Source organism: Leopardus geoffroyi, chromosome D1 (assembly GCF_018350155.1).
Source record: "Leopardus geoffroyi isolate Oge1 chromosome D1, O.geoffroyi_Oge1_pat1.0, whole genome shotgun sequence".
NCBI classification, from domain to species: domain Eukaryota; kingdom Metazoa; phylum Chordata; class Mammalia; order Carnivora; family Felidae; genus Leopardus; species Leopardus geoffroyi.
Window position 1 is genome coordinate 55,242,676 of NC_059329.1, and position 26,960 is coordinate 55,269,635.

The 26,960-nt window shown below is 36.6% G+C and overlaps 1 protein-coding gene across 3 annotated transcripts in view; it reads right to left on the minus strand.

The window, feature by feature from the left end:
• The window catches only part of ACER3 (alkaline ceramidase 3), a 171,240-nt gene that overhangs the window by 22,361 nt on the left and 121,919 nt on the right, over window positions 1-26,960 (minus strand). For all 3 annotated transcript variants that reach the window (XM_045483902.1, XM_045483903.1, XM_045483904.1), the window contains 2 exons: window positions 26,296-26,331; window positions 13,502-13,560 (listed from right to left, as the gene is read on the minus strand). In XM_045483902.1, coding sequence (XP_045339858.1) covers window positions 13,502-13,560; window positions 26,296-26,331 — 95 coding nt within the window. The remainder of the gene's footprint in view (window positions 1-13,501; window positions 13,561-26,295; window positions 26,332-26,960) is intronic.

Consider the following 26,960-nt stretch of genomic DNA (forward strand, 5'->3'; position numbering starts at 1 on the left):
CTAAATTTAGTTCCTAAACATCTGATGCTTTTTGATGCTATTGGAAATTGTACTTTTCAAATTTCACTTCTCAATTGTTCCACTGCTAGTACATAGAAATATGATTTTTGAATATTCATCTGAATTTCATGACCTTGTTGAATTCCAACTTACTGCTTCCAGTTTTTTGGTACGTGTCCTATGACATTTTCTGTACACGATCATGTCATTTGCAAATACTATGTTGGATAGGGCTTCAACCCGTAAAATGTTGAATAGAAGTGGTGATAATATATACTCCTGTTTTAGTCTTCATTTTGAAGAGAAATTTCTTTTAACATTTCATGCCTAAATGTGTTAGATGCTGTAGAGTTTACAGGTTAAGAAGTTCCCTTCTATTAGTCATTTATAGAGGGATTTATTTTGTTTTTAGATTGTAAATAGGTGTTGAATTTTATAGAATGCTTTTTCTAAATCTATTGCTATCTTCACATATTTTTCTCCTTTATTTTTTAATATGGTGAATGACAAGAATAGATTTTCTCAAATATTTTCTTCTTTTAACTATAAGTATTTGTATATAAATCAATGAAAAAATAATTTAAAAACCATCAGGAAAGCATAAACCTGGCTGTGCATGGAAAAAGTATTACTGGCATTGTTTGATGAACATCTCTGAGAAGATGATGTCTTCAGCTTTTCAAAGAGTTTATCATAACCCCATTTAGGGGAGGCAAGAATGAGTCCCAGTTAACAGGGCTCAACACAGTGAAGGCATCTGACAGCGTATCAGTGTGGGTCAGGAGCTGAGATGTGACAGAATATGACCAGTGGGAGTAGAGTACTCTCCATTTTCTCCTTCTAAGCTTACTTACCAGGGCCAATCTTCAGCTCTCAGCAGTAGTTCAAAGCAAAATTCTTCTGTGGGGTGAAATGAACGTCTTTGGTTATCCAGGTAGCAGGGTACACAGGAGAGAGCAAGAATTTCATCAGCACATAGTCCCTATAAACTAAGTACAGATAAGATTCTGGGGACAAACTACCCATTATCATCAGGCACAAGAATGTATAATACAGAAGGCTCGCAACACATCTGTATCTGGAGTTACAGTGCTTCATTCTGGACTGCCTTCCTGACTAGCATATGGCTATCATCTAAGAAATCCCTTCCCTTCCTCTTCACCTTGGGAATTGCCTTTACCTCTCTCGATGCTGGATTTCCCATCTTGAATTTCATGTCTTCCTCCTTTTTGGTTTACTCTCTCACTTTGGTCAAATACATCCTTCAGTAGGTTTCTGAGTAATAGTTTATAGGCTATTTCTTTTGAGAATTCAAATATAAGAAGATGTATTTTGTCATCACATTTCATTGGTAGTTTGGCTGACTACAAGATCCTAGGTTAGAATTCTGTAATTCCAGCTGCCACTTTTGTTTTGATGAGTCCTAAACCATTCTGCTTCATGATCCTTTGTAAGTATTATATGCCTTCTAACTCTATAAATTTGTGGAATCTTCTTTGTCTTAGAATTCTGAAACTGGCGTGGATTTATTTTCACCCGTTGTGAACAGCCACTGGGTTTTTCCAATGCAATCATTCATGTCTTTCATGTATAGGATGTTTTCTTGAATAATTTTGGTGATGATTCCCTCCCTTCCATTTTATCTGCACTGTCCTCTCCCCTTTTTCTATGTTGGCCCTTCTATCCAGCCCAGTAATATTTCTACTGAATCTCTTCTCCATTTCTTTCTCATCAGCCTAATGGCACCCAGGTGTGTGTGTGTGTGTGTGTGTCTGTGTGTCCATCTGTCTTTGCTTCTGCCCTTTCTGCCAGGAAGCCCACGGACTTGAGGAAACACTTCACTGTTTCTCCACAGCAGTGGTGGTGATTGGGCCCAAGGGCCCTGAGATCTCATGCTGTCCTGTTTACTCTGGACCATACCATGGGTTTAGTAAGCCTTTCCTGTGATAGATTCTTGCTGGTGGATGAGGGATGATGGACCATAATGCAGTCACAATGGAGAAGGAATTCCAGTAGCTTCTTTGACTGTATCTTTCAAACCATTCACTTCAGTTTATCATTGTACTATATTTTTAGTATCTTCTTTTGGGGGGGGGCAGATTCTTTGAATGTTCCTTTTTTATTGCATCCTACTCTTGAGTCATAGATGTAGTATATTTCTAGGAATATGAATAATGGTATTTGTTGTTTTGTTATTTTTGAAGTTTTCTTCTTCACGCATAAGTTGTTTTCTTCTAAGTTGCTTTTCTTTCCTTATTATTTGTTTTGACCTCTACGTTTCATATTGGTTGCATTTATCATATGTCTGGCACCGTCTCATTTTGAAGAATGGGAAACTAAAAAGGTGACCACAAGCTCTAAACATATGTTTGAGGCCCTTAGTCTAGTAACCTTCGTTGTAGGGTTATTTTGCTGGACCAATTATTAGCGAACCCCCAATATCAGAATGTTTAGGTCTTTTAGGCTCCTCACATTCCCTAAAAGAAAATTCTTCCAATTTTCTGCTTAGAGGTTTTTACATACAACATTCAGTTTGCATAAGGTCACCCGATTTCCCTGATTTCACCATGGTATTCACATGCTCAATTGTGTCTGCAAAACCCAATCTAGAGATATTGTTCACCCTTCCCAGAGAATAAACCTATAGGCTTCTGCAATTGTTCAGCGGTATGGAGTAGGTGAGGGGATGTAAGCGTTTCACAGCTTCTTAAAGCTTTAACCAGTCTTCTTTATTTTAGACATCTCTTCTACCTCCTTTTCCAAACTGTCTGTTGCTGCTAATGTTTGATATTTTAGAAAATTCTGGTGTAAACTGGAGGTTCTTTAAAATTCAGCTTTTGTGGGTTACTTAAGGCAGTTAGCAGTAATCCATCTACTTTCCAGCTTCTAAAATTTTATTCAGTCTTCTTGTGGATTTATGCTTTATAAATAAATTCCTTCATTGGAGTCTTAGCAGGGTTTCAGAAGGGAGCAAAATTAGATTGAAGACGTTAATCTTTAATATTATATCTGTTTTCTTTTCATTATTTAAAAATTTTTTATGTTTCTTTTTTATTTTTGAGAGAGAGAGAAACAGACAGAGAGAGTGAGCACGCCAGGGAGGGGTCAGAGAGGGAGACACAGAATCCGAAGCAGGCTCCAGGCTCTGAGCTGTCAGCACAGAGCCCAACGCGATGCTCGGACACATGAACTGCGAGATCATGACCTGAGCTGAAGTCGGATGCTTAACTGATTAAGCCACCCAGGCACTCCTCTTTTCATTAGTTTCTGCCCTTCATTAGTCCCATTTTTCATTTCTATGTGGATTGATTCTATTGATCCACTTTCTAATTATTGAAGTTGTATGCTTAGTTCATTATTCTTCAGCCTATTTCATCTAAGGCTATGCATTTCCCTCTAAGAACCACTTTAGCTATATCTTACTTTGATTTGTAGTACTTTCACTGTGATTACTTTATATGAACTATGATATTTCTACTACGATTTCTATTTTTTACTTGTATTTACAAATGTGGTTTTAAATTTACAAATATATGGGCTATTTGGCTAATCCTGTCTGTACTATAGTTGGAGAACATGTTATGTATGATAATAATTCTTTAAAGTTTGTTGAACCTTGCTTTAAAACTAGTGTCTGGTAGATTTAATAACTACTCCGTGCATGCTTGAGAAGACCAAGCACTCTCTAACTGTTAAACATATTAAACCAACTTGTTATTGTATTACTCAAATTTTGTCTATATCCTTTTTCATAGAGTTACTGTGTTAAAATAACTCAGCATGATGGAACACTGATACATTTTTCTTTGTAATTCTGTCAATTTTTGCTTAAAATTTTCCATAGAAGACTTAGACCTGCCTTTTTTTTTTTTTTTCCTGGTAAGGTGAATCTTTTAATAACAATGTAGCAAACACATTTGTTTTAAATCATGCTTTAATTTTTTTTGTTATTAAAATGGCTAGTCCAACTTTCTTTTAGTCAGTATTTGTGTGGCACATATTGTTTTTATATCCCTTTCTTTTAAAATTAGTATTTATGTGGGTTTTTTTTTTTAAGATTAAACAGGTAGGTTTTACTATCAAATATAAATTCTACAAAAACTCAGTAGTATTGTAGTAAGGATGACTGCTTTCATCTTAAAGTCTTTCAGAGCTTTGGGCAGACAGCATCTTAAAGCATCAGGTATAAGCAACTCTTTTTCTGATCGTAAGTGCCAGTTGTCACCCATTTTCACACAAAACGGTTTTTTGTTTTTTCTTTTTTCCTACTGCAGTTGAAGGGCCATTGCTGGTCAGGTGAAGAGGGAATGTGTGGCTGTCCATTCACGGTATTAGTCAAAGTAATTAAAGACCGTAGCCACACAAGTCTGCATGTCACTGTATCCAAGCCAAGGACAACAGGAGTAACTTAAAGATGACATGTGCACTTAGTTAATCAAATCCTGTTTTCCTCTTTGGAGTTACATGAGGTGGCAGTACTAGCTGGCTAGTGTCTAATGTTGCACTTTTGTAGCATAAACACAGCTAAGCGGATAGTGCTAAAGACTGACAGCATCAGTACCAGCTCTAACCGTTTCAGCGTTTACCTGTCAGTCCAGCATGCTGACTCTAATACTATGCTTTTAAGAGTTTTAATCACTTGACAGTGAAGGCATGAGAGAAAGGTTTAAGGCTACTTCTTAATAGATACAAATATTCACTCCAGTTCCTTTCTAGAACATACTGTTATCTCCATACTGTTCACTCCATTCCTTTCTAGAACATACTGTTGAAAAATTCTCATTTTGTGACACTAAAAATTATGGGATCTCTTTTATTAAAGTCAAAACTATCAGTAATGGGAAAAGTATAATATAAAATAAGACATATGAAGCTACAGTGTTCAGTTACAGTTTAAACTAGAAATTACTAACCACACATAGCTGCTTCTTTTTTGGTTTTACATTTTGGCCCCTAGTTCATTCTTATTTAGAACTGGTACCTGCTGAGAAAGAGCTGCAATTTTTTTTTTTTAAGTTTACTTATTTATTTTGAGGGGCGGGGGGAGAGAGAGAGAGAGAGAGAGAGAGAGTGAGAACATGTGGAGGAGGAACAGAGAGAGGGAGAGAGAATCTCAAGCAGGCTCCATGCTGTCAGTGTGGAGCCTGACTAAGGGCTTGAACTCCTGAACCGTGAGGTCATGACCTGAGCCGAAACCAAGAGTCAGATGCTTAACTGAGTGAGCCACCCAGGCGCCCCAAGAGATGCAACTTTTAAGCTATGTATTTTTTGTGGTGGCTGTGCCACGTACTGTGTATTTATGTTTTAATCATGCTTCTCATGAGTAGCACATAGCTGGATTTCTTTCCCCTGCTTGAGTCTTTTTCGTTGCTTAGCTTTGTCCATTTATATTGACTGATAAGTGACTGATAAATCACTGATAAGTGACTACTGATATATTTTGAAGTTTTTCTACCCTTTATTTTCTGCTTTGTATTTGTTCTGACTCCCCCCTGCTTCCATTTTTACCCTTCTTTTCCTGATTTTTTTTGGATTTAGTTTATATCATTCCATTTACTCCCTCATGTTTTCAAAAGTCACTATAAAATCACTATTTTTAGTGATTAAATTTTTAGATTAAATTTAGATTAAATATTTTTAGATTAAAATCACTGTTCCTAATGGTTACCAAAAATGCACATGTAAAATCTAAAATTAATCACTGTATGTACCTTCTTCCCAAGTAAAAAAGACCTTAGCAACTATGTAACAAGATTATCCTCATATCTCACGTTATTTGGTCCACCACTTTAGTTTCATTTAAAAATCTCTCAAATTAGATATTAAAGAGTCACAATATTTTGTTCAGATAATCCCACAGGTTGATCACTTTTTCTCCACCAGCTAAAGAGATTCTTACAGGGGAATATCTTTCAGTGAGATATATTGGTAAACTTTCTCCATTTTTGTTTGTTTCAAAATGTCTTTATGTTACCTCTGTTTTTGAAAGATATCTGCATATATAATTCGAAGCTGATAGTTAATTTCTCTTAGCACTTTGAAGATAATAGTCTGTGTTTGGCTTCCATTGTTTTGGCTGTTGGTAAGTCTGCTGACTATCCCTTTGTTAGTAATATGCCTTTTATCTCTGGATATTTTAAGATCTTTGTCTTTGTATTTCAGCAATTTTAGTATGGTTTTTCTATAGGCAACAATCAGGATTCAACTGCAGATACTATCTCTATTTAAAGCAGAAAAGAATTTAATATTTAATTCCAACTGAAATGCTGAATGAGTAAGGTTTAGACTCTAAACTTTGAACACTACCACAGAATTATCTTGCCAAAGGAACTTTTTTTTTCTTTTTCACATTTAGGAAGCTAGAGAACTGGGAGGACTTTGCACCCAGCATCATACTGTAACCTTAGCTATAATTCATAGATCAGGAAGCTGTCATCATACCTGTTTCTAGGGCCATGATGCATACCCTTGATCCACAACAGTAAATGGATGCCTTACATACTACCACTTCTCTCCCACACAAGTTAACTTGGTTTTGATTTCAATCTCATGTGAATACATGTGATTGGCAGAACCTGAATGTATCTGGAAACTTACCTGCAAAACAAATATGGGAAATATAACTTTCAGCTTTTCATTTATATTATAGGAATGAATTCTTGACGAAGGCTGGAATGGTAGTGAATGAGCTAATCTACCACATCTGCCATACCTGAGAAACCTGAGAAAGATTTAATTTGTCCTGCTAGGGAATTATTGTCCTTGAAGCTAAGGAATCATGTCTTCCATCATTTCAAGAAAATATGCACCTACTATCTCTTTGAATATCTCTTCTGTTTCCATTTTTGCCATTTTTCCCCTTGGAACTACAAAAAGAAGTATTATTTCTTTGTAATGCTTTATTTCTTTAGACTTGTCTTCCAACTTAATTAATTCTCTCTTCATCTGTGTCTAATCTACTTTGACTTATCTGTTGAGTTTATTTCAGTATTTTTTTCAATGTTAGAAGTTCTTTGATTCTAGGGGTTCCTGGATGGCTTAGTTGGTTGAGCATCCAACTCTTGATTTCAGCTCAGGTCATGATCCCAGGGTCATGGGATGGAGCCCCACATTGGCCTCTGCACAGAGCATGGAGCCTACTTGGTATTCTCTTGCTCCCTCTCTCTGAGCCCCTCCCCTATGCATACACACACATGCTCTCTTTCTCAAAAACAAACAAACAAACAAACAAACATTTAAGAAAAAAGAAATACTTTGATTCTTTTTCAAATCTGGAATTTCACTTTTGATAATCTCCTATTCCTTGGTCACATTTTCATTTTCTCCTTCATTTCATTAAATATTTTCTAAATAGTTACTTTATATTTCAGCATCTGATTTGGGAGGCTTATTTCTACTGATTTCTGTTTCTCCTGACTTTTGCTTATGGTAGTTTATTTCCTCTTCTGGTTTTGGAATTGATTGTGCACACTAGTTTGATCTCCATCCAATCTACAGAAATCTTCAAGGGCTTATATATGAAAGTACATTTTTTTAAAAGATGATTTACTTTTGCTTCTCTCATACATACTGGGGCTCTAGGAATGTTGGACCAATTTAAGGTAATTTTACACCTTGAGGTTTCCCGACAATAAAGAAAATACGTATTTAAATCCCAAACCTGTGTGAAGGAAGAAGAGTGACTACAAATTCTCAGGGTAGTCATTTTTCCTATGTAAAACTGAGGCTGAAGGACAAGGTGCCTTGTCACTGCTCATGATCTTAGAACTCATTTGTCAATTTAGTTTTCAGGTCCTTCTTTGGATTTGATGCTTTGGAATTTTCTTTCTTTCTTTTTTTTTTTTTTTTTTTGAGCTCAGTTATGCATTTCAAAGGATGTTTGTTGTGCTATATCCAGAATTTCTAGATGTTTTGTTACAGAAGATTTTCAGATATATCTTTTCAGACATAGTAAAACAAAACAAAACAAGTTCTAGAGTTTCAACCTAGTTAAAATTTTTTTTAATGTTTATTTTATCGTTGAGAGAGACAGAGCATGAGCAGGGGAGGGGCAAAGAGAGAGGGAGACACAGAATATGAAGCAGGCTTCAGGCTCCCAGCTGTCAGCACAGAGTCTGATGCAGGGCTTGAACCCACGAACTGTGATGTCATGACCTGAGCCAAAGTTGGATGCTTAACCAACTGAACCACCCCGGTGCCCCTCAACCTGGTTTAAAAAAATCTTTACTGATAAGCACTATCCTGAGTTTCAACTAAGAGCTGAAGGAACTTATAATCTAGATAGGCAAGACACATATGTAAACAATGAACAGTATTAAATGGAATAATTACCAAATAGAAATATAAGAAAGAAGCTGTGGCAAGGCAGATAGAAGAAAAGATGTTTTATCTCCTAGGACTTCCACTGTTCCACACTTTTTACAGGTCTGTCATTTGTGTTTCTAAAAGTATTGGTATCCTATCTATTAGGCTTGATTTAAGGCAAGGACTGTATTTTATGCTTCTTTACAGTTCCCTAAGGTGCCTAGATTAAAAGCAGAATAAATTAGGGATTTCTGCTTCTGGGAAGATGAAACAGGTACACTTTTCCCTGTTCTTCCCAGTAAGTATAATTAAAAATCCTGAACATTATATAAAAACAAGCACAAGAAGACTCTGAAAGGTGGAAAGAAGGCCAACTGGTTAGAGACTGGGACCTGAGTTACATTACAATAAATTCCATGTGTTTTCTTTTTGCCTCATATATCCCAAAGTGGGAGCTAAAGATGCTAGCAACCCAGAAATGCCACTAGATACAGACAAAACAGCTCCAACAGAAACCTGCTCTGTCTAGCCAAATGACTAGGAAAGAGACACCCTAGCAAGACAGAAACTTACACAAAAACTAATATTCTATAGTCAAACACCACAAAAAAACTGTAGCCTCAACCCCATCCATGCTGCAAAGACTGAATGGGGAGTCTAGACTTCCTTTCTCATCAGGCCATAAGAAGTTGGGACTAAAACAGCAGATTTGACATTCATGTTATTGGTGTCCTGGAAGGGGAGAAGAAAGAAGGCAGGGCTGAAAAAGTACTTGATGAAATAATGGCTGAAAACTTTCAAATTTAGACAAAAAGACTACTTCCCCCAACAACAAAAAACAGCATTATGAAGCCACAGACTCGAAGCTGAGCTATCCTCAAACATGTTAAACCCCAAAAAATTCATATCAAAACATACTATAGACAAACTTCTAAAAACTAAAGACAAGAAAAAATCTTGAAAAGAGTGACAGAGAAGAATACCTTACCTATACTATAGGAGAAAATGAATTTGAATGACAGGATTTCTCCTCAGGAAACCTGAGGGCCAGAATGAAGTGACACAACATTTTTCAAGTTCTGAAAGAGAACTGTCAACCTAGAATTCTATATCCAGCAAAAATATCCTTTAGGAATGAAACAGAAATCAAGACACATTCTCAGATGAAGGTTAGAGACTTTGGGACCTTAAAGAAGTTTTCTAAACAGAAAGGAAATGATGAGGTGTGGCTGGGTGGATGGGCTGGTTAAGTGTCTGGCTCTTGATTTTGGCTCAGCTCATGATCTCACAGTTCATGAGACAGAGCCCCATGCTGGGCTCTGTGCTGACAGCATAGAGCCTCCTTGGGATTCTCTCTCCTTCTCTCTCTCTGCCCCACCTCAGCTTGTGCTCTATCTCTCAAAATAATAAATAAACATGAAAAAAATTTAAATAAAAAAAAGAAAGGAAATGATGACAGAGGGAATCTTAGCATGTTAGAAAAGAAGAAAGAGAAATGTAAAGAGTAAAAATAGGAGTAAATACATTTTTCTTCTCCTTTTTGTTTCTCCTCCTATTATGTTTTATGGTGGAGCAAAAATTGTAATACTGTCTGATGTGGTTATAAATGCATGCAAATGCATATTTTAAGTTGAGCAGGGAAAAGTACAGTTGTGGGTTAAATTTGTCCCCCTTGGGGTGCCTGGGTGGCTCAGCTGGTTAAGCATCCAACTTTGGCTCAGGTCATGATCTCAATGTTTCTGGGTTCGAACCTCATGTTGGGTTCTGTTCTGACAGCTTGGAGCCTGCTTCGGATTCTGTGTCTTCCTCTCTCTCTGCCCCTCCCTGTCTCTCTCTCTCTCTCTCTCTCAAAAATAAAGAAACATTTAAAAAATTGCTTTTTAATTTTTCCCCCTCAAAAAAGATATGTTGAAGTCCTAAGCCCCAGTACCTCAGAATGTGACCTTATTTGGAAATAGGGTCATTGCAGATATAATTAGTTAAGATGAGATATACTGGAGTAGAGTGGGCTCCTAATCCACTATGAATGATGTTCTTGTGTGAAAATGGCCATGTAAAGACACAGAAATACAAGGAGAACCTCATGTCATGACAAATGCAAAGACTGAAATTATGTGAATAAATGTGTAGGAATGCTAAAGATTTCCAACAAACCACCTGAAGCTAAGAAGAATTAGGGATGGATTCCCCTACAGGTTTCAGAGGAATCATGGTCATACTGACACCTCGATTTCTGACTTCTGGCTTCCATAACTGTGAAACAATAAATAAAACTATAAACTAATATCCTTCATAATTATAAATGTAAGAATCCTTAAGAAAATATTAACAAGTATCATTTGACAACATATGAAAACAATTTTACACCATGACTAAGTGTGGTTCATTCAGATTACAAAGTTTGTTCAATATTTGAGAAGTAATCAATGTATTAACACCACACTAACAGACTACAGGAAAAAAAATCATATGATCAAATCAATTGGTAATCTCAAGGAATCTACAAAAGTCTCCTAGAACTATTAAGTTCAGCAAGGTGGCAGAATACAAGATAAACATAAAGAATATTTTATTTCTATATAACAGCAATTAACAGGTAAATAAAAAAATTTAAAAATAAAATACCATTTACAATTGCTCAAAAAATGGAAACTCCAAAATGCTGGCCAAAAAAAAAAAAAAAAAAAAAATCAAAGACGATCCAAATAAATGGAGAGGCGTGCTATGTTTATAGATTGGAAGACTCAACATAATTAAAAGATGTGAATTCTTTGTAAATTGATGTGCAGGTTTAATGCAATTCCTATCAAAATCCCAACAAAATTTTAAATATAGACAATATTATGGTAAAGTTTATATGGAAAGACAAAGGAACCTAAACAGCTAAAACAATTTTAAAAAGCAGTGAGAGGAATCAGTCTACATGACTGGAAGAGTTGTTTTATAGTTACACTAGTCGAGAGTGTCGCACTGGTGGAAGTAAGACACACAGATCAATGTAACAGAATAAAAACACAGAAATAGATCCATACAAATACATACAAATCATCTTTGAGAAAAGAGTAAAAGCAGTTCAGTGGAGAAATTTCAGATAGCCTTTTCAATCAGTGTTCCTGGGGGCAGTTAGACATCCATAGGTAAAAAAATGGACCTCAGCCTAAGCCTCATATCTTACATAAAAATTAACTAAAAATAAATTATGAACTCAAATGTAAAATATAAAACTATACAAAAATTTTAGGAAAAAAACCAGAATAAGTCCAGGGTTAGGGACCGAGTTCCTATATTTGACATCAAAAGTACGATCCATAAAATAAAAATTGATAAATTGGACTTTATCAAAATTAAAAACTTTTTTTGCTCTGTGAAAGACTCTATAAAGAGTATGGAAAGACAAGGAAATAGATAGGGAGAAAATATTTGTGAGCTAAGTATTTAATGAAGGATTACTATCTAAAATATATAAAGAACTCTTAAAACTCAACTGAAAAAAAAAAGAGAATACCAACAAAAAATGGGCAAAGACAAACAAACATTTCAACAAAGAGGATAAACAGATGGCAAATAAACACATGAAAATATGCTCATCTGTAGATATTAGAAAATGGGAATTCAAACTACAATGAGAGATTACCTATAAGAACAGCTAAAATTAAAAAGTGACAACACGGGGGGCGCCTGGGTGGCGCAGTCGGTTAAGCGTCCGACTTCAGCCAGGTCACGATCTCGCGGTCCGTGAGTTCGAGCCCCGCGTCGGGCTCTGGGCTGATGGCTCAGAGCCTGGAGCCTGTTTCCGATTCTGTGTCTCCCTCTCTCTCTGCCCCTCCCCCGTTCATGCTTTGTCTCTCTCTGTCCCAAAAATAAAATAAACGTTAAAAAAAAAAAAAAATTAAAAAAAAAAAAGTGACGACACGAAATGTTGGCAAGAATGCAGAGAAACTGGGTTACTCATACACTACTGGTGGGAATATAAAATGATAGACCCACCCTGGAAAACAGTATGGCAATTTTGAGAAAAACTAAACATATAACCATGACACAACCTAGCAATTCCCCTCTGGGCATTTATTCCAGAGAAGTGAAAATTTATATTCATACAAAAACCTATATACAAATGTTTGCAGCAGCTTTATTCCTTATAGTCAAAAACTAGAAACAATCCAGATGTCATTTAACAGGTCAATGGTTAAACCGTGGTACATCCATAGCGTGGAATACTACAGGAATGAACTACTGATACACTCAACAACTTATACTGATCTCCAGTGAATTATGCTGAGTGCAAAAGACTGATCCCAAAGGTTACACATACTGTATGGTTCCATTTGTGTAATATTCTTGAAATTAAAGAAAAAAATCTGGAAATGAAGGACAGATTAGTGGTTGCCAGGGGTTAAGGACAAGTGATGGGAGGGTGGGGTGAGACAGAAGTGGGTATGACTAAACAAGGGCAACACAGGGATCCTTGTGATGATGGAACTGTTCTGTATCTTGACTTCGTCAATGTCAAATCCTGGTTGTAATACTGTACTATACAGTTTTGCAAGACATTATCATTGGAGAAAATTGGTAAAGGGTATAGGAGGTCTCTATTATTTCTTATAATGCATGTTAATTCTACAATTACCTCAAAACAAAAAGCTTAATTAAAAAAGAAAAAACTAGAATAAACCCATAAATCATATTATCTATTGAGCACCTGCTGCTGTATGGCCATGCCCCATGGGAGGTACTCACATGAATATTATTTAATCTTCATAAACTCTATAAAGATTATGCTATTTCCTAAACCATCTTTCTGGAATACTGATTCTTTGTGACATTAACAGCATTCCTTGAATAGTGTCTTGTAAAAAGGGTTCTGAGTCAACTAGTCTGAGAAGCACAAAAACAGTTTTTGTTTTTACTGTAGGACTTCTCAAGGCAATATACTAAGGTACGTTATAAATATTCAAAAGGAAGCCATCATACACAGCTTTCCTCAAATTAATTTTGGAACATTTGTTTTTACATAATGCCTGTTAACAACTTGCGTAAAGAACGAGTATTCCTTACCTTATGCCACAATAAATGTTGGTTTATAGTTTTCTATTAATATCCCTGCTGGTGTTGCATTTTATGTCTTATTTCAATTTAGCCTATAGATTTATTGCCTGAATGTAATCTAATCATGGTGTTGATGGTCCAAATTACTTACCATGTAACAATATAAATAGATCGAAGTACTAATGTGAAGACCAACATTCCATACATAACCTGAATAAGAAAAGAAAAATGAAGTCAGTGAAATCACTATTCTTTGGCAAAGGAAGTATATTTTGCCTACAAAAATAGCCCTCAATAAAATAAAACATTTACTATCATTTGTTACATTTAAAGAACAGAATTTTAGCAGGTATCTTCTCCCATTCCAAAGGTCGCCTTTCAGTGTTGCTGACAGTTTCCTTTGCTGTGCAGAAGCTTTTTATTTTGATGAAGTCCCAATAGTCTATTTTTGCATTTGCTTCTCTTGCCTCCAAAAACATATCTAGAAAGAAGCTGCTACCACGGATATCAAAAAGGTTACTGCCTGTGCTCTCCTCTAGGATTTTTATGGTTTCAAGTCTCACATTTAGGTCTTTAATCCATTTTGAATTTATTTTTGTGTAGGGTGTGAGAAAATGGTCCAGTTTCATTCTTTTGCATGTGGCTGTCCAGTTTTCCTAACACCATTTGTTGAAGAGACTGTCTTTTTCCCACTGGATATTCTTTCCTGCTTTATCAAAGATTAATTGACCATATAGTTGTGGGTTTATTTCTTAGTTTTCTATTCTGTTCCACCGATCTATGTGTCTTTTTTGTGCCAGTAGCATATTGTTTTGATTGCTACAGCTTTGTAAGGTAACTTGAAGTCCAGAATTGTAATGCCTCTAGCTTTGCTTTTCTTCTTCAAGGTTGCTTTTGGCTATTCAGGGTCTTTTGCAGTTCCACACAAATTGTAGGATTATCTGATAAAGGGTTAGTATCCAACATATATAAAAATACTTATAAAACTCCACACCCCGAAGCCCAATAATCCAATTTAAAAATGGGCAGAGGGTATGAATAGACATTTCTCCAAAGAAGCATATAGATGAACAACAGACACATAAAAAGATGCTCAACATCATTTGTCATCAGGGAAATACAAATCAAAACTATAATGAGATATCACCTCACACCTGTCAGAATGGCTAAACTCAACACTACAAGAAACAACAGGTGGTGGTGAGAAAGAAACAACAAGTGTGGAGAAAAGGGAACTTTCGTGCACTGTTGGTGGGAATGCAACTGGTGCAGCCCCTTTGGAAAACAGCATGGAGGTTCCTCAAAAAGCTAAAAATAGAACTATTCTGTGATCCAGCAATTGCATTTACCCAAAGAATACAAAAATACTAATTCAAAGGGATACATGGACCCTAATGTTAATAACAGCATTATCTCCCACAGCAAAATTATGGAAATAGCCCAAGTACCCACTGACTGATGAATGGATAAAGATGTGGTATACAGAGTGGGAGCTAGAATGGCAGTGTAGTAGGAGGACGTTAGGCTTGCCTCGTCCCTCCAGCATAGCTAGATAACTATCAAATCATTCTCAATACCCAAGAAATAGACCTGTGGACAGATAAACTGTACAACTAGAGAGAGAAAAGGCCACAGGAAGGTAGGGCGTGCAGAGATGTGGTTTGGGGGAGAAATGGATCATGGGTGCTGCAGATGGGAGGGAGCCCTGGTTGCAGAGAAAGATGAGATAGAGAGGAGAGCACAGGAATGCACACAAGAATACCTTCCCAAAGCTACTGGATGGAAAAACTAGAGGGGCTGATTTTTGTGAGTTTTTTTAATAAGCAGGGCTCAAAGACTAGAGTTTTGGAGATCTGTGGGCTTGTCTAGGATAGGGACCCGAGGGTACTGTCTTGCTCCTGTAGTGAAGGCAGGCAAGTGCTCCTGGGCAGAAAGCGTGATCTGAGGATCACCTGGGGCACATGGGGAGGTGACTGTTCCCTTTTCTTGGAGCATATCTGTGAGAGGTGGCATTGCCTCTCTGGGGACAAAGAGCCAGATGGCACCATTTCGCTCCCCTACCCCTCACCATAGGTGCAGAGACACTTGCTGTGGGTGGCTAACCTGGACAATGGGTGTTTAGTTGCTTTGCTCCTGGCTCTGGCGCAGCTGCCCTTCCGGGACAAACCTGCATTGGTCCCAGTGTAATGCGACCCTCACCCAGAAGACCAGCATGAGTCCCTGCCACACCAGATTCCTAATGTTTGGAGTTTTGAAAGGCAGCAGGCTTGGCTACAACAGAGCACAACGGACACTGTGCTCTTCCAGGCAGGCAAGCAACCTGGAGACAGACAGTGTGAAAATGGCTATCTAAAAACACATAGGACAGACAAGGGTTAATTATTCATTCTTCTGGGAGGGCTTCTCTGAAAGCAGCAAGGGTGGCCTTCCCTCCCTGGGGACCAAGGAGGTGGCTCATACCATTTCTTTCCCCCGCTCCTTAGCATAAACCAACTTTAGTAAACAGCACAGCACCAACACTAGCTGCCTAATGCTTATACCAGGTCCCACCCCTCTGTGATCCACTGGTAATGCTCTTCTTGGCAGGTGTGCTTAAGGAACAGTGCAGCAAGCCGCTTCCTGGAAGACCAGCACAAACTCCCACACACACATCTACTGACTACAGCATTCTGCAAAGCTTCTGTTCTGGTGGAAATAGCATCAGGTCTCATTTAACAAGCAGAACAGAAGACACCTAGTTAAAACTCACCACACTCTGGTCAAGGACCAAACACTGTCCATTGCAGGCAAGGAAAGCCTCTACAGACAACTGACCTGAGGGATAGAGCAGCCAAAACACAGTAGCAGAGTGGACGCAACACACACCAGAGACACTTCCTGAAGTGCCAGGCCCTGCACATTACATGATCTCTTCTTCATAAAGCCATTACTCAAAGACGCAGGAAACATAACAGGATTTATACCATACAGAAGACAGAGACCTAGAGAAAATGCCAAGATGGAGGAATTCATTCCAAAAGAAAGAACAAGAAAAGGTCACAGCCAGAGCGCTAATCGAAACAGACAAAATTAACATTCTGCAGAATTTAAAGCAAGAATCATAGAATACTCACTGGGCTTGACAAAAGTATGGAAGACATTAGGGAGACCCTTACTGCAGAGATAAAAGAGCTAAAAAACAATCAGGCAGAAATGAAAAATGCAGTATCTAAGATTCAAAACCAACTGGATGTAATGACCACAAGGATGGAAGAAGCAGAGGAATGATCAAGTGAGACAGGATAGAATTATGTTAAATATTGAAGCTGAACAAAAAAGAGAAAGCAGATGATCATGAGAGTAGACCTAGAAAACTCAGTGACTCCAAACATAGTAACATTCCTACTATAGGAGTCTCAGAAGGAGAGAGAGAAAAGGGGGAAGAAGGCTTATTTGCAAAAAGCAAAAAACTTCCCTATCTGGGGAAGGAAACAGACATCCAAATCCAGGAGGCACAGAGAACTCCCACCAAAATCAACAAAAGCAGGTCAACACCAAGACATACTGTAGTTAAATTTGTAAAATATAGTGATAAAGTAAATGTGATATGTATGTGTATACACACACACACACACATATATACATAAAATGGAATATTAGCCACAAAAAAGAATGAAATCTTGCCATTTGCAATGACACGGATGGTGTTAGAGAGTATTATGCCAGGTGAAATAAGTCAGAGAAAGACAAATACCATATGATTTCACTCATATGTGAAAGGCTGTTTTATATATATATAAACAACCATTTTTTGTATACTGTTTTTGTATCATATGACTTTGCTTTTTCAAATCTCTTCAAATTCTAATAATTTATCTGTAGATTCTTTAGATTTTCTATGTATACATTTGTGTATCACTTGTGAATATTTTTTTCATCCTACCAAACCCTACAGTACAATATGTATAGAACTACTGATAACAAGCATTGCCATCTCACACTTGATCTCAAAGGGAAAAATTTCAATAGTTCATCACTAAGTGTAATATTGGTGGTAGGCTTAAATTTTTTTTTAAATACTCTTTATCAGATTAAAAAGATCTTTTATATTTCTGATTTGCTCTAAGGGTTTTTAAAATAAATTAATATTTTATCAAATACTTTTTCTGCATCTCTTGAAATAATTATATAATTTTTCTCATTTAATCTTTGAATATGATTTTCTGATACTGGTTAATAGTCTACCCAACTTTATCTTCCTGGGATGCATACAACTTAGGCATGATGTTTTATCTTTTTTTTTTTGGATTTGGTTTGCAAATATTTTGCTTAGGACCTCTACCTAATTAATTTTAACTCTTTTATACTGTTCTTGGTATTAAAGTTTTGCTAGCCTCATACATGAGTTGGAGAGTAGCTCTCCTTTTCTGTTCTCTACGAGAATCTGTTTAACATTGGAATTATTTCTTCTTTCACTGTGTGGTAGAACATTCTAGTGAAGTTATATTTGTGGGTAGGTACTGATTCAATTACTTTTAATGGTTATAGGACAATTCAGATTTTCTATTCTTTTTTCTTTAAAGGTTGGAAAGATTCTTTTTTTTTAAAGCTTACTTATTTTGAGAGAGAGAGAGAGCGAGCGATAGAGCGAGCATGGGAGGGGCAGAGAGAGAGAGGGAGGGAGAGAATCCCAAGCAGGCTCCACATTGTCAGTGCAGAGGCCAACATGTGCCTTGAATCCATGAACCATGAGATTATGACCTGCTGAAATCAAGAGCTGGATGCTTAACTGACTGAACTACACAGGTGCCCCCAGATTTTCTATTCTTTATTAAGTTTCTGCAGGTTACACTTCTTCTAGGAATCTGTCTACCTAAAAAAAAATACAATTTGAAATTTATTGGCATAAAGCTCCTCATAATATTCTTAACTTTTTAATGCCTGTGGATTTTTATGTGATATCCCCCTTTCATTTCTGATATTATTTGTGCTTGCCTTTTCCCTCATTAGTCAAATTCACCAAGGGTATGTTCATTTTATTTGTTTTTTGAAGAAGCAACTTACAGCTTTGCTGATTTTATCTATGGTATATTTGTTTTCTGTTGTATTCATTTTTGCTTTTTATCTTTCCCAGTTTCTTGAAATATATGCCCAAACTCCCCTTGTTGGCTTTTTTTCCTTTTCTTTTTTGGTGTATACGTTTTAAGGCTAGATATTTCTCTACAAGTATTAATTTTGCCAAGTCCTACAAGTTTTAATATGTATTTTCTTTCATTATGATTCAGTTCAAAATATTTTCCAATTTCTATGATTTTCTCTGATCCATGTGTTATTTAAAATTGTATTACTTATATTTGACATAGTTGCATTATAGTCAAAAAAGTTTTTTTAAATTTACATCCAAGTTAGTTAGCATATAGTGCAACAGTGATTTCAGGAGTAGATTCCTTAATGCCCCTTACCCATTTAGCCCATCCCCCCTCCCACAACCCCTGTAGTAACCCTCCGTTTGTTCTCCATATATTCTGATTCTAATCCTTTGAAATTTAAGATGCTATGTGGGCAAGTATATGGTCAATTTTTGTAAATGTTCTCTAAAGACTTGAAAAAATGTGTTTTTCCAACTGTTGGATGCAGTAGTTTACATTTGGGTTATGGGTCAAGTTTCTTAATCATGTTTTTAAATCTTTTATATCCTCTATCACTTACTGAAAGGTATGCATTAAAATCACCTAAGATTATAGATTTGTCTATTTTTCTTTTAGTTCTGTCAATTTTTGCATTATATACTTGAGAATTATATGTATTAGAGATACAAATTTTAAATTATCATAATTTTCTGATGAATATTTTTAATATTTATTAGTAATCTCTTCTTAATAATAGAAGTGCTTTTTCCTTAAAGTCTGTTTTGTCTTATAACAAAACTATACCACATATATATAACACAATTATGCTTAGTGTTTGTATGGTACATACTTTTCCATACTTTCACTTTCAACCCTTCCACATCTTGATATTTCAGGTGGACTCTTTTATAAGGCCTTGCTATGACTTCTGCCTATTACTTATGGTCTCTCTACAATAGTAGAAGACAACAAATATTTATTGAGCATTGTACTAGACCATGGGGATATAATGGTGTGGAGTAAAGGGTTAATATCAAGCATTGACTGATGTAGGCCTGGTTGAGAATGACCTCAGTCTCCCATCCTTGAATACAACAGTTAAGATAAATGAAAATGTTATGTTTGCTTCAGTTGTGAAGGATTGCACCTAGGTTGGAGGCTTGTTGTCTGCATGAGAACAGTATGAAAGGTGCTCATCATAAAGAATGGTAGGAAGGGTGCCAGGTCCAACTCTTGATCTTGGCTCAGGTCATGATCTCAGGGTGGTGGGATTGAGCCCTGTGTGGGGCTCTGCACTGAGCGTGGAGCCTGCTTAAGATTCTCTTTCTCTCTCTCTCTCTCTCTCTCTCTCTCTCCCTCCCTCCCTCCCTCCTCCCCTCTACCCTGCTTGAGCTCTAAAAAGAAAAAAAAAAAAGAAAGAAAGAAAGAAAAATTTTTTAAATTAAAAAAAAAAAGGATGGTAAGCAAAAGGGGCTGTAGCTTCCATGTGTTACAATGCCCTCCACTACACTTAGCTCTCATCCCTGGCAGCTGTGCATAACTTAGGTGGATGAAAGGGCAAAAAGAATCTGTATATAAGTAGCTCTGGATCTCTTGATGAGATGAAAATGTTATATTTGCTATATTTTCCACCTTGTATCCCTCTATAGAGCTAAATAAACACAGCATTAAATTAAAGCCGATTAGAGGCTGTCTGCCAGCTTGAATCTGTAACTGCAGCCATGGTGCTCTAATGGTGAACCAGAAAGGCATCAATCCCTGCCCTCACAGCAAATGCTCTCACACAATCTGGTGTGAAAAGAGATAAGTAATCAGGCAATTAAAAATATAGTATTTAACTCCGTGACAAGAGCTATACAGAGTATTTTGTAAGTACTTATAAAAGCCACCTAATCTAGACTTAGGCAGATCAAAAGGACTTTTATGGAGGATATGATTTTTCATTTTATAATTGAAGCATTAGTAGAAGCATCATTAATAATAACCAAAATATTATTTAATTTTGAGTCAGAGACAGAGCATGAGTGGGGGAGGGGGGAAAGAGAGAGGGAGACACAGAATCTGAAGCAGGCTCCAGGCTCTGAGCTGTTAGCACGGAGCCCAACACGGGGTTCAAACTCCCGGGCCATGAGATCATGACCTGAGCTGAAGTCAGATGCTCAACTGACTGAGCCACCCAGGTGCCCCAATAATAACCAAAATATTATTAAGAGAAGCTGGAGGAAAGTAACTGACATAGCTTATATTTTGGGGACGAAAGTAAGGATGTCTAGAATATGCTGTTGGAATGAAGAGTGGGAAAAATGAAGTCAGAAAGGTAAGCAGAGGTTTAAACTGGCTTTTCAGGTCATGTTAAAGAGTTGAACTTTATCTTAAAAGTAAAGGGAAGTCAATGGAAGTTTCAGCAATAGTGCAACATGATCACTTGTGTATTAGAAAGATATCCCTCTTGCTGGGTGGAGAATGAATTAGAGGGAGACAAGACTGATAGAAAAGAAACCAATGACAAGGTACTACAGTAACCTAGGTGAGTAATGGGACCTGAACCAAGGTACTATCAGTGGGAATGGGAGAGAAATGGACAGATTAAAGAGATATTTAGGGCTTAGACTGATAATCAATTTGATATGGAAGTTAGGAAGAGTTGGGAAAGTCAATGATGGCCTGGTTTATGACTTTAGCAGTTAGGGTCCATGGTGAAACTGCTCCTTGGGTTAGGGACTACAAGAAGAGAAGAAATATCGGAGAGAAAAATGGTGATTTCATTTCTAGATAGGTTCAGAGTCTGATGTATCAGTGATATATTCATGTAGAGATCTCTAACAGAAGTTAGATATCTGGGTCTAAATCTTAGAAGAAAGTATCTGAGCTGAAGAAACAGATTTATGAATCATCACCATACAGAAGTCAAGGGGAATGGATTGTTCAGAGTATGTTAAAGACATCAAATAATGAATAAGGAAGAGACTATACTCTTGCAGTGCAAGAGGGCTTTTCCAGATTAATTTTCTTCTTTCCACAAGCACGTCTATCCCATACATTCTGACTTTCTCCTAGGATCTGTGGCAGACCTTGCTAGTACCTACTCAGTATCCGTTCTTTTTTTTTTTTTTTTTTTTTTTTTTGGTCTTTACAGAAGACATTTTATCCAGTCGACAATATGTCCAGCTATATAAGCTTGATTTCTCAGTCTCTCTTGCAGCTAGAGATAGACACAGGACCTTCACAACTTTTTTCTATGCATATTCTAATATCAGTTATTTTTAAATAAAAAACAAATAGAATACATACTTGTTTGCTCCTTGTAATTTTCACCTAAAATTATTTTCATTCTTTTAAAAAATGGATCTTTATGATAATAAATTGAATTCCAAAGTAATCTGCTACAGGGTCATCATCATACCACGGAAGGAATATGGGCTTTGGAATAAAAAAAGACCTGGGTTCAATTTCCAGCTCTGCTAGTAACTAGGTGAGAAACACTGGACAAATCATTTAACCTTTCTGACTCTTGGTTACCTCACCTATAAAATGAAGATGGTAACTTCTATACAGGTTTGTTGATATTTACTAAGATAATAGTAGTTAAGTCTATATAAACTGTATGAAAGAATATATAATACTCAGCACAAAGCAGACGCTCAAAAATGTCAGCTTCTTTTGCTTCTTTTCCAAGTGTGCTTACATTGGAATTTCCTTACATTCCTAATTTGTAATAAAATGGCACAAACATAACAGAATAAAATGTAAATAACAGTTATTTGCTTGAGTTATCTGCTTAAGTCCCTGTTTTTCAAACTGTTTATATAGTGTGTTGTTTCTTAAAAACCTTGAGGGTCAAATCAGAAGGGAGGGTAGTAAAATACTGACATGTCAAGTCTAGAAATAATCTCTAGGAGACATCTACTTTGGCAGGAAGATTTTAAGCAATAGTACTCTTTGAGATAACAGAGGAGATCTCATCTGAGATATTCAATTACTGATTTATCAATTAGCTTAAAGAAGGTTTACTAACTTAAAAGTTCTTTTAATCTACCTTCATGTATACTTTTCTAATGTTTTCTTAAGATATATTAATATTTCTACTGCATGTGGCAGGCATATGATTTTATTATTACCCTTTGCAAGGCCATCAAATTAAATAAACAGCATTTGGCTCTCTTTTGGAGATGTCTGGATCACTTTGGATTTAAATCAGTAAGTAGAATTGTTATCAGTATTCTCTCCCTCAAGGAAGCTAATCTGGTTAGCAAGATAACCATCCTGGCTGTGACAGATACTTTTACAGTGTTTATTAACTCTTTCCTTCTAATTGTATACCCCACAGATCTCTCTAGGCCCTACTCAAATACCTCCTTTTAGAAGCTTTCTGTGATTATCATAGACAGAAACTTTCCTGTGTCATCTTACTTCTTCATATGTATTTTTAGTGTCATATTATATTGCCTTATGCTTTTCCTTGTATATTATTTTTATATTATCCTTGTGAAATAATCCCTCTCCTTGTCTTAAACATTTTATAGATGAGACACTGAAGAATAGGCACAACAAGAAATTTATCCATGGATAACAAAAGTGTTAAGAAATCTGAGATTCCTGGGTGAGTCAGATTTCTGACTCAGTCGGTTAAGTGTCTGACTTAGGCTAAGGTCATGATTTCATGGTTCGTGGGTTTGAACCCCACGTCGGGCTCTGTGCTGACAGCTGGAGCCTGGATCCTGCTTCAGATTCTGTGTCTTCCTCTCTCTGTCTCTGACCCTCCCCTGCTTGCACTTTGTCTCTCTCTCTCTCTCTCTCTCTCTCTCTCTCTCAAAAATAAACAAACATTAAAAAAAAATACAAGATTCCAAACTTCAAGCCATCAAAGTGGTAAGAAATCGAGATTCCAAACACTCAAGCCAGAGCTCCTTTAGATTAGATAACATTATTCTCTTCCCTCTTTTTCCATTTATTTTTAAGATCTTGAGACTTACTGTAAATTTTGTCACAAATTCCAAAACAATTTTTCCAATTACAAATTTCAAAACCATTTTTCTAAGTCTCTGTACATATTAACAATGATGTGAAAGAATGAGTGATACTCTACAAATTTTGACAAACAGTTTCTCAGAAAAAGCAGTTCTCTTTTCTTAAGAATGATACCAAGAAACTAATCAGGGATAGATTTTTTTAAGCCATTAAGTATAAATAAAAAATATCAATTCTGGGGTGCCTGGCTGGGTGATTTGGTAGAGCATGTGACTCTTGATCTCAAGATTGTGAGTTCAAGTCCCACGTTGAGTGCAGATCTCACGTAAAAAGAAGAAAATCAATTCTAATTACTTAACAGGTCAGCATAGGATATTCTAGATTAGACTTTGGGACAAAGGCCTGTTCAAATAAAGCTTTACCAATAGCAGGAAATATAGTGGGCCCTCTTCCCTATCTTGCTTTTCAATATAAGAGGAAGAAATCATTCAGCTATATGTAACAGATGTATTTTATAGCCTTATTCTGAGTCACCCAAGCAGACAGATTGCACCCTGCTTAGCACTGCTTTTACACATTACAAGATGTATATACTATAAATGTTTAAAAATTTTTTTTTAGCATTTGTTTAGTTTTGAGAGACAGAGAAAGACAGAGTGCAAGCAGGGGAGGGGCAGAGAGAGAGGGGGTACTGAATCTAAAGCAGGTTCCAGGTTCTGAGCTGTCAGCCTAGAGCCCAACACGAGTCTCAAACCCATAAACCGTGAGATCATGACCTGAGCTGAAGTCGGACGCTTAACCAACTGAGCCACCCAGGCCCCTATAAATATTTTTTTACAAGCCTATCTTCCTGACCAGCGAGTTCCTTGAGACCAGCGACCCTGTCTCATTTGCTTTGGTTTCTTAATATTAATTAACATTTACTGAGTACTTCCCATGGTAGGAGATCTACATTATCTCATTTTTTTATTGATTTATTTTTAAAAAGATTTTATTTTTAAGTAATCTCTACACCCCTCACAGCGCTCAGTTACAACCCAGAGATCAAGAGTCGCATGTTCTACCAACTGAGCACCCTTGTATTAGCTCATTTAATCCTCAGACAACCTTAGGAAATTATTATACCAATTTTAGAGACACAGTATAATGAGCTCTTAAGAGCAGGGACCTTATTATTTTATTCAATAGTGTATCTCTTATACCTAGTACCATACCTGGCATATTGAAGGCACTTAAAAAGTATTTGTGGAATAATGAGGAAACCAAAGCTCAAAGAAGTTAAGTAACTTGTCCAGTGTATACAGCTAGTAATTGGAGAGACCAGATTTAAATCCAGGTCCGCCTGACTTTATCTTCAAATTTTTGTTCTATTGCCTCTCTATTTCCAACTTCCAGCTCAGTATTTGGCACTGAGAAGGTACACAGTGGATATCTGTTGGATGAATGTCTTCTGCCTTCAGACTACTTCTCCATTTCACCCTAGCATTCCTCTACTTCTTTACTTCTCTCCTGAGAAGGCCTGAGATAAAACACAGAACTATAAGCTTTCATCCTGCCTCCCTCCCTATCAGCATACATCCATACATACCACTATCCATAGAGAAAAAAAATTTATTACTGGGAAAAGAATACATGAAAGTTGCAGCATGGGAAGTTAGACAAATAGTTTGATACTTTTATTACATAACCATAGTATAAAATAGATCTAAAACACAAAATGGAAAATGGATGGTCATAAACTTACAAAAATTAACCTCAAATTTCTGAATTTTATTTTTTTGTGGCTATGTTTTTTCTTTCTTATAAAGACCAATAAGAAATTTACAAAAGCCGAAGTCTTCTTATAAATAAACTTCATTCTTTACGCTGTGCCAATAAATCTTTCTAAATAAAGAGGCAATTCCATTATGACCTACTTTAAGCTCAAACAAACAGGAGAGTGAAGATGTCCTGTCTTATAACACCTACTTTCAGCTTGTCTGTAGAAAAATAATGTGGCACAATAATGTGGTTTTGGAATTTGTTTCAAAAAACAGATTTCAGTTAGATGATTATTATCTAGTTCAAGTTTAAAAAGTTACAGGAACACTTCCTTTTTATACAAGCACAAAATATTCTAAAATTACAAGGCTTCTGATAACGTGTCCTTATTTATGTATTGTTTGTTTGTTTGCTGGCTTTTTAAAAGAATGGTGACAAGAGTCAAACAAATCTAGGTCACAATCCTGGCTCTGTCCCTTAGAAACTGTGTAACTGTTGGGCAAATTCTTAATATCTCTGAGTTCACTTCTCTTAAAATGTGAATAATAATCCCTAATTCGTAGAACTGCTGGAAAGATTAGAGTCTGTGCAGTAATGGGCATAGTGCCAGGCACATGGTCGCACTCAATTAACAAGAGCCCTCTTTATTTAGGGTCTACTACTTGATTTGACTCTGGTTCCACTACGGGATGCACTTAAATCATTATTTCCTATAGCAAAGTTTCCTGTGTTTGCTTTCCTCAATGTAAATTAACCTCCCACCTCAAAAAACTCATTAAAATAGGCATTAGGGGGAAAATATTCAAGGAATTTTCAGTCTATCTTTTCTAGAAAATAGCGTCATAAAAAGGACTTTGTACGTGTATGTGTATAAATCCTCTCTGGTTTTTTTCTGCTTATAAGGAACACTGCACCTGCGTTACCGACTACAGCCAGCTGGGTCTGGGCATTGGTATCCTATAGGCACTTGAGTTTGTTTTAAGTACTTTCATAGGACATCTACCACTTTATTTTCAGAAATTATATCTGCATATAATTTACCAGAAAAGGAAACGAAATGCAGGCAAGTACTGTTAAACAATTAAGTGTTAATAGTTTTTTAATTTACCTGATGGAATACAGGCTCCTTTACCTTAAGGTAAACCTACAAAATATTAAAAGAAACACATGTGAATGAAGTGCGTTACTGAGGGGGAAGAAAACCTATTCCAGTAATTCTGCAAATCCCAAACCTCCCTGCCTCCTAGTCCTGTTACTTAGATCGGACTCCAGCCATGTAAAACCAGTCAGATTAGGTGGCATGCCACAGAAGGGATAGTAGCTACTGGCGGGTCTCCCCCAGTGCTAGTTTGACCACGGTGAACTAAATGTTTCAAGGCTGTTTTGGATTACTCTGGCTTCTTGGCCTCTGCATCAGCATCAAGGAAGGGCAAAGATGCACACAGTTTACTCATAAGGGCTGAAGAGGGTCTACTGACAATGCCTATAATACAGTTTTTTCTACAACAGAAAGAACACTGGAGTTAAAGACAGGAGTTCAATTTCAGACTCTGCCACTGACTTGCTACATACCTCGAGCAAGGACTCACTTAACCAAAAGACTCATTTTTTCCTTATCTGGGTAATAGGAATAACAGTGGTGGGGAACAATAAGCTAAAAGACGTGAAAGTGTTCAGCATATAATGCACGCTCAATAACTGAATACATTTACAACAAATTTCTTCTACTTTCTTTTACTTCCAAAGCCTCTAACCCGTCCACCTAGATGCATT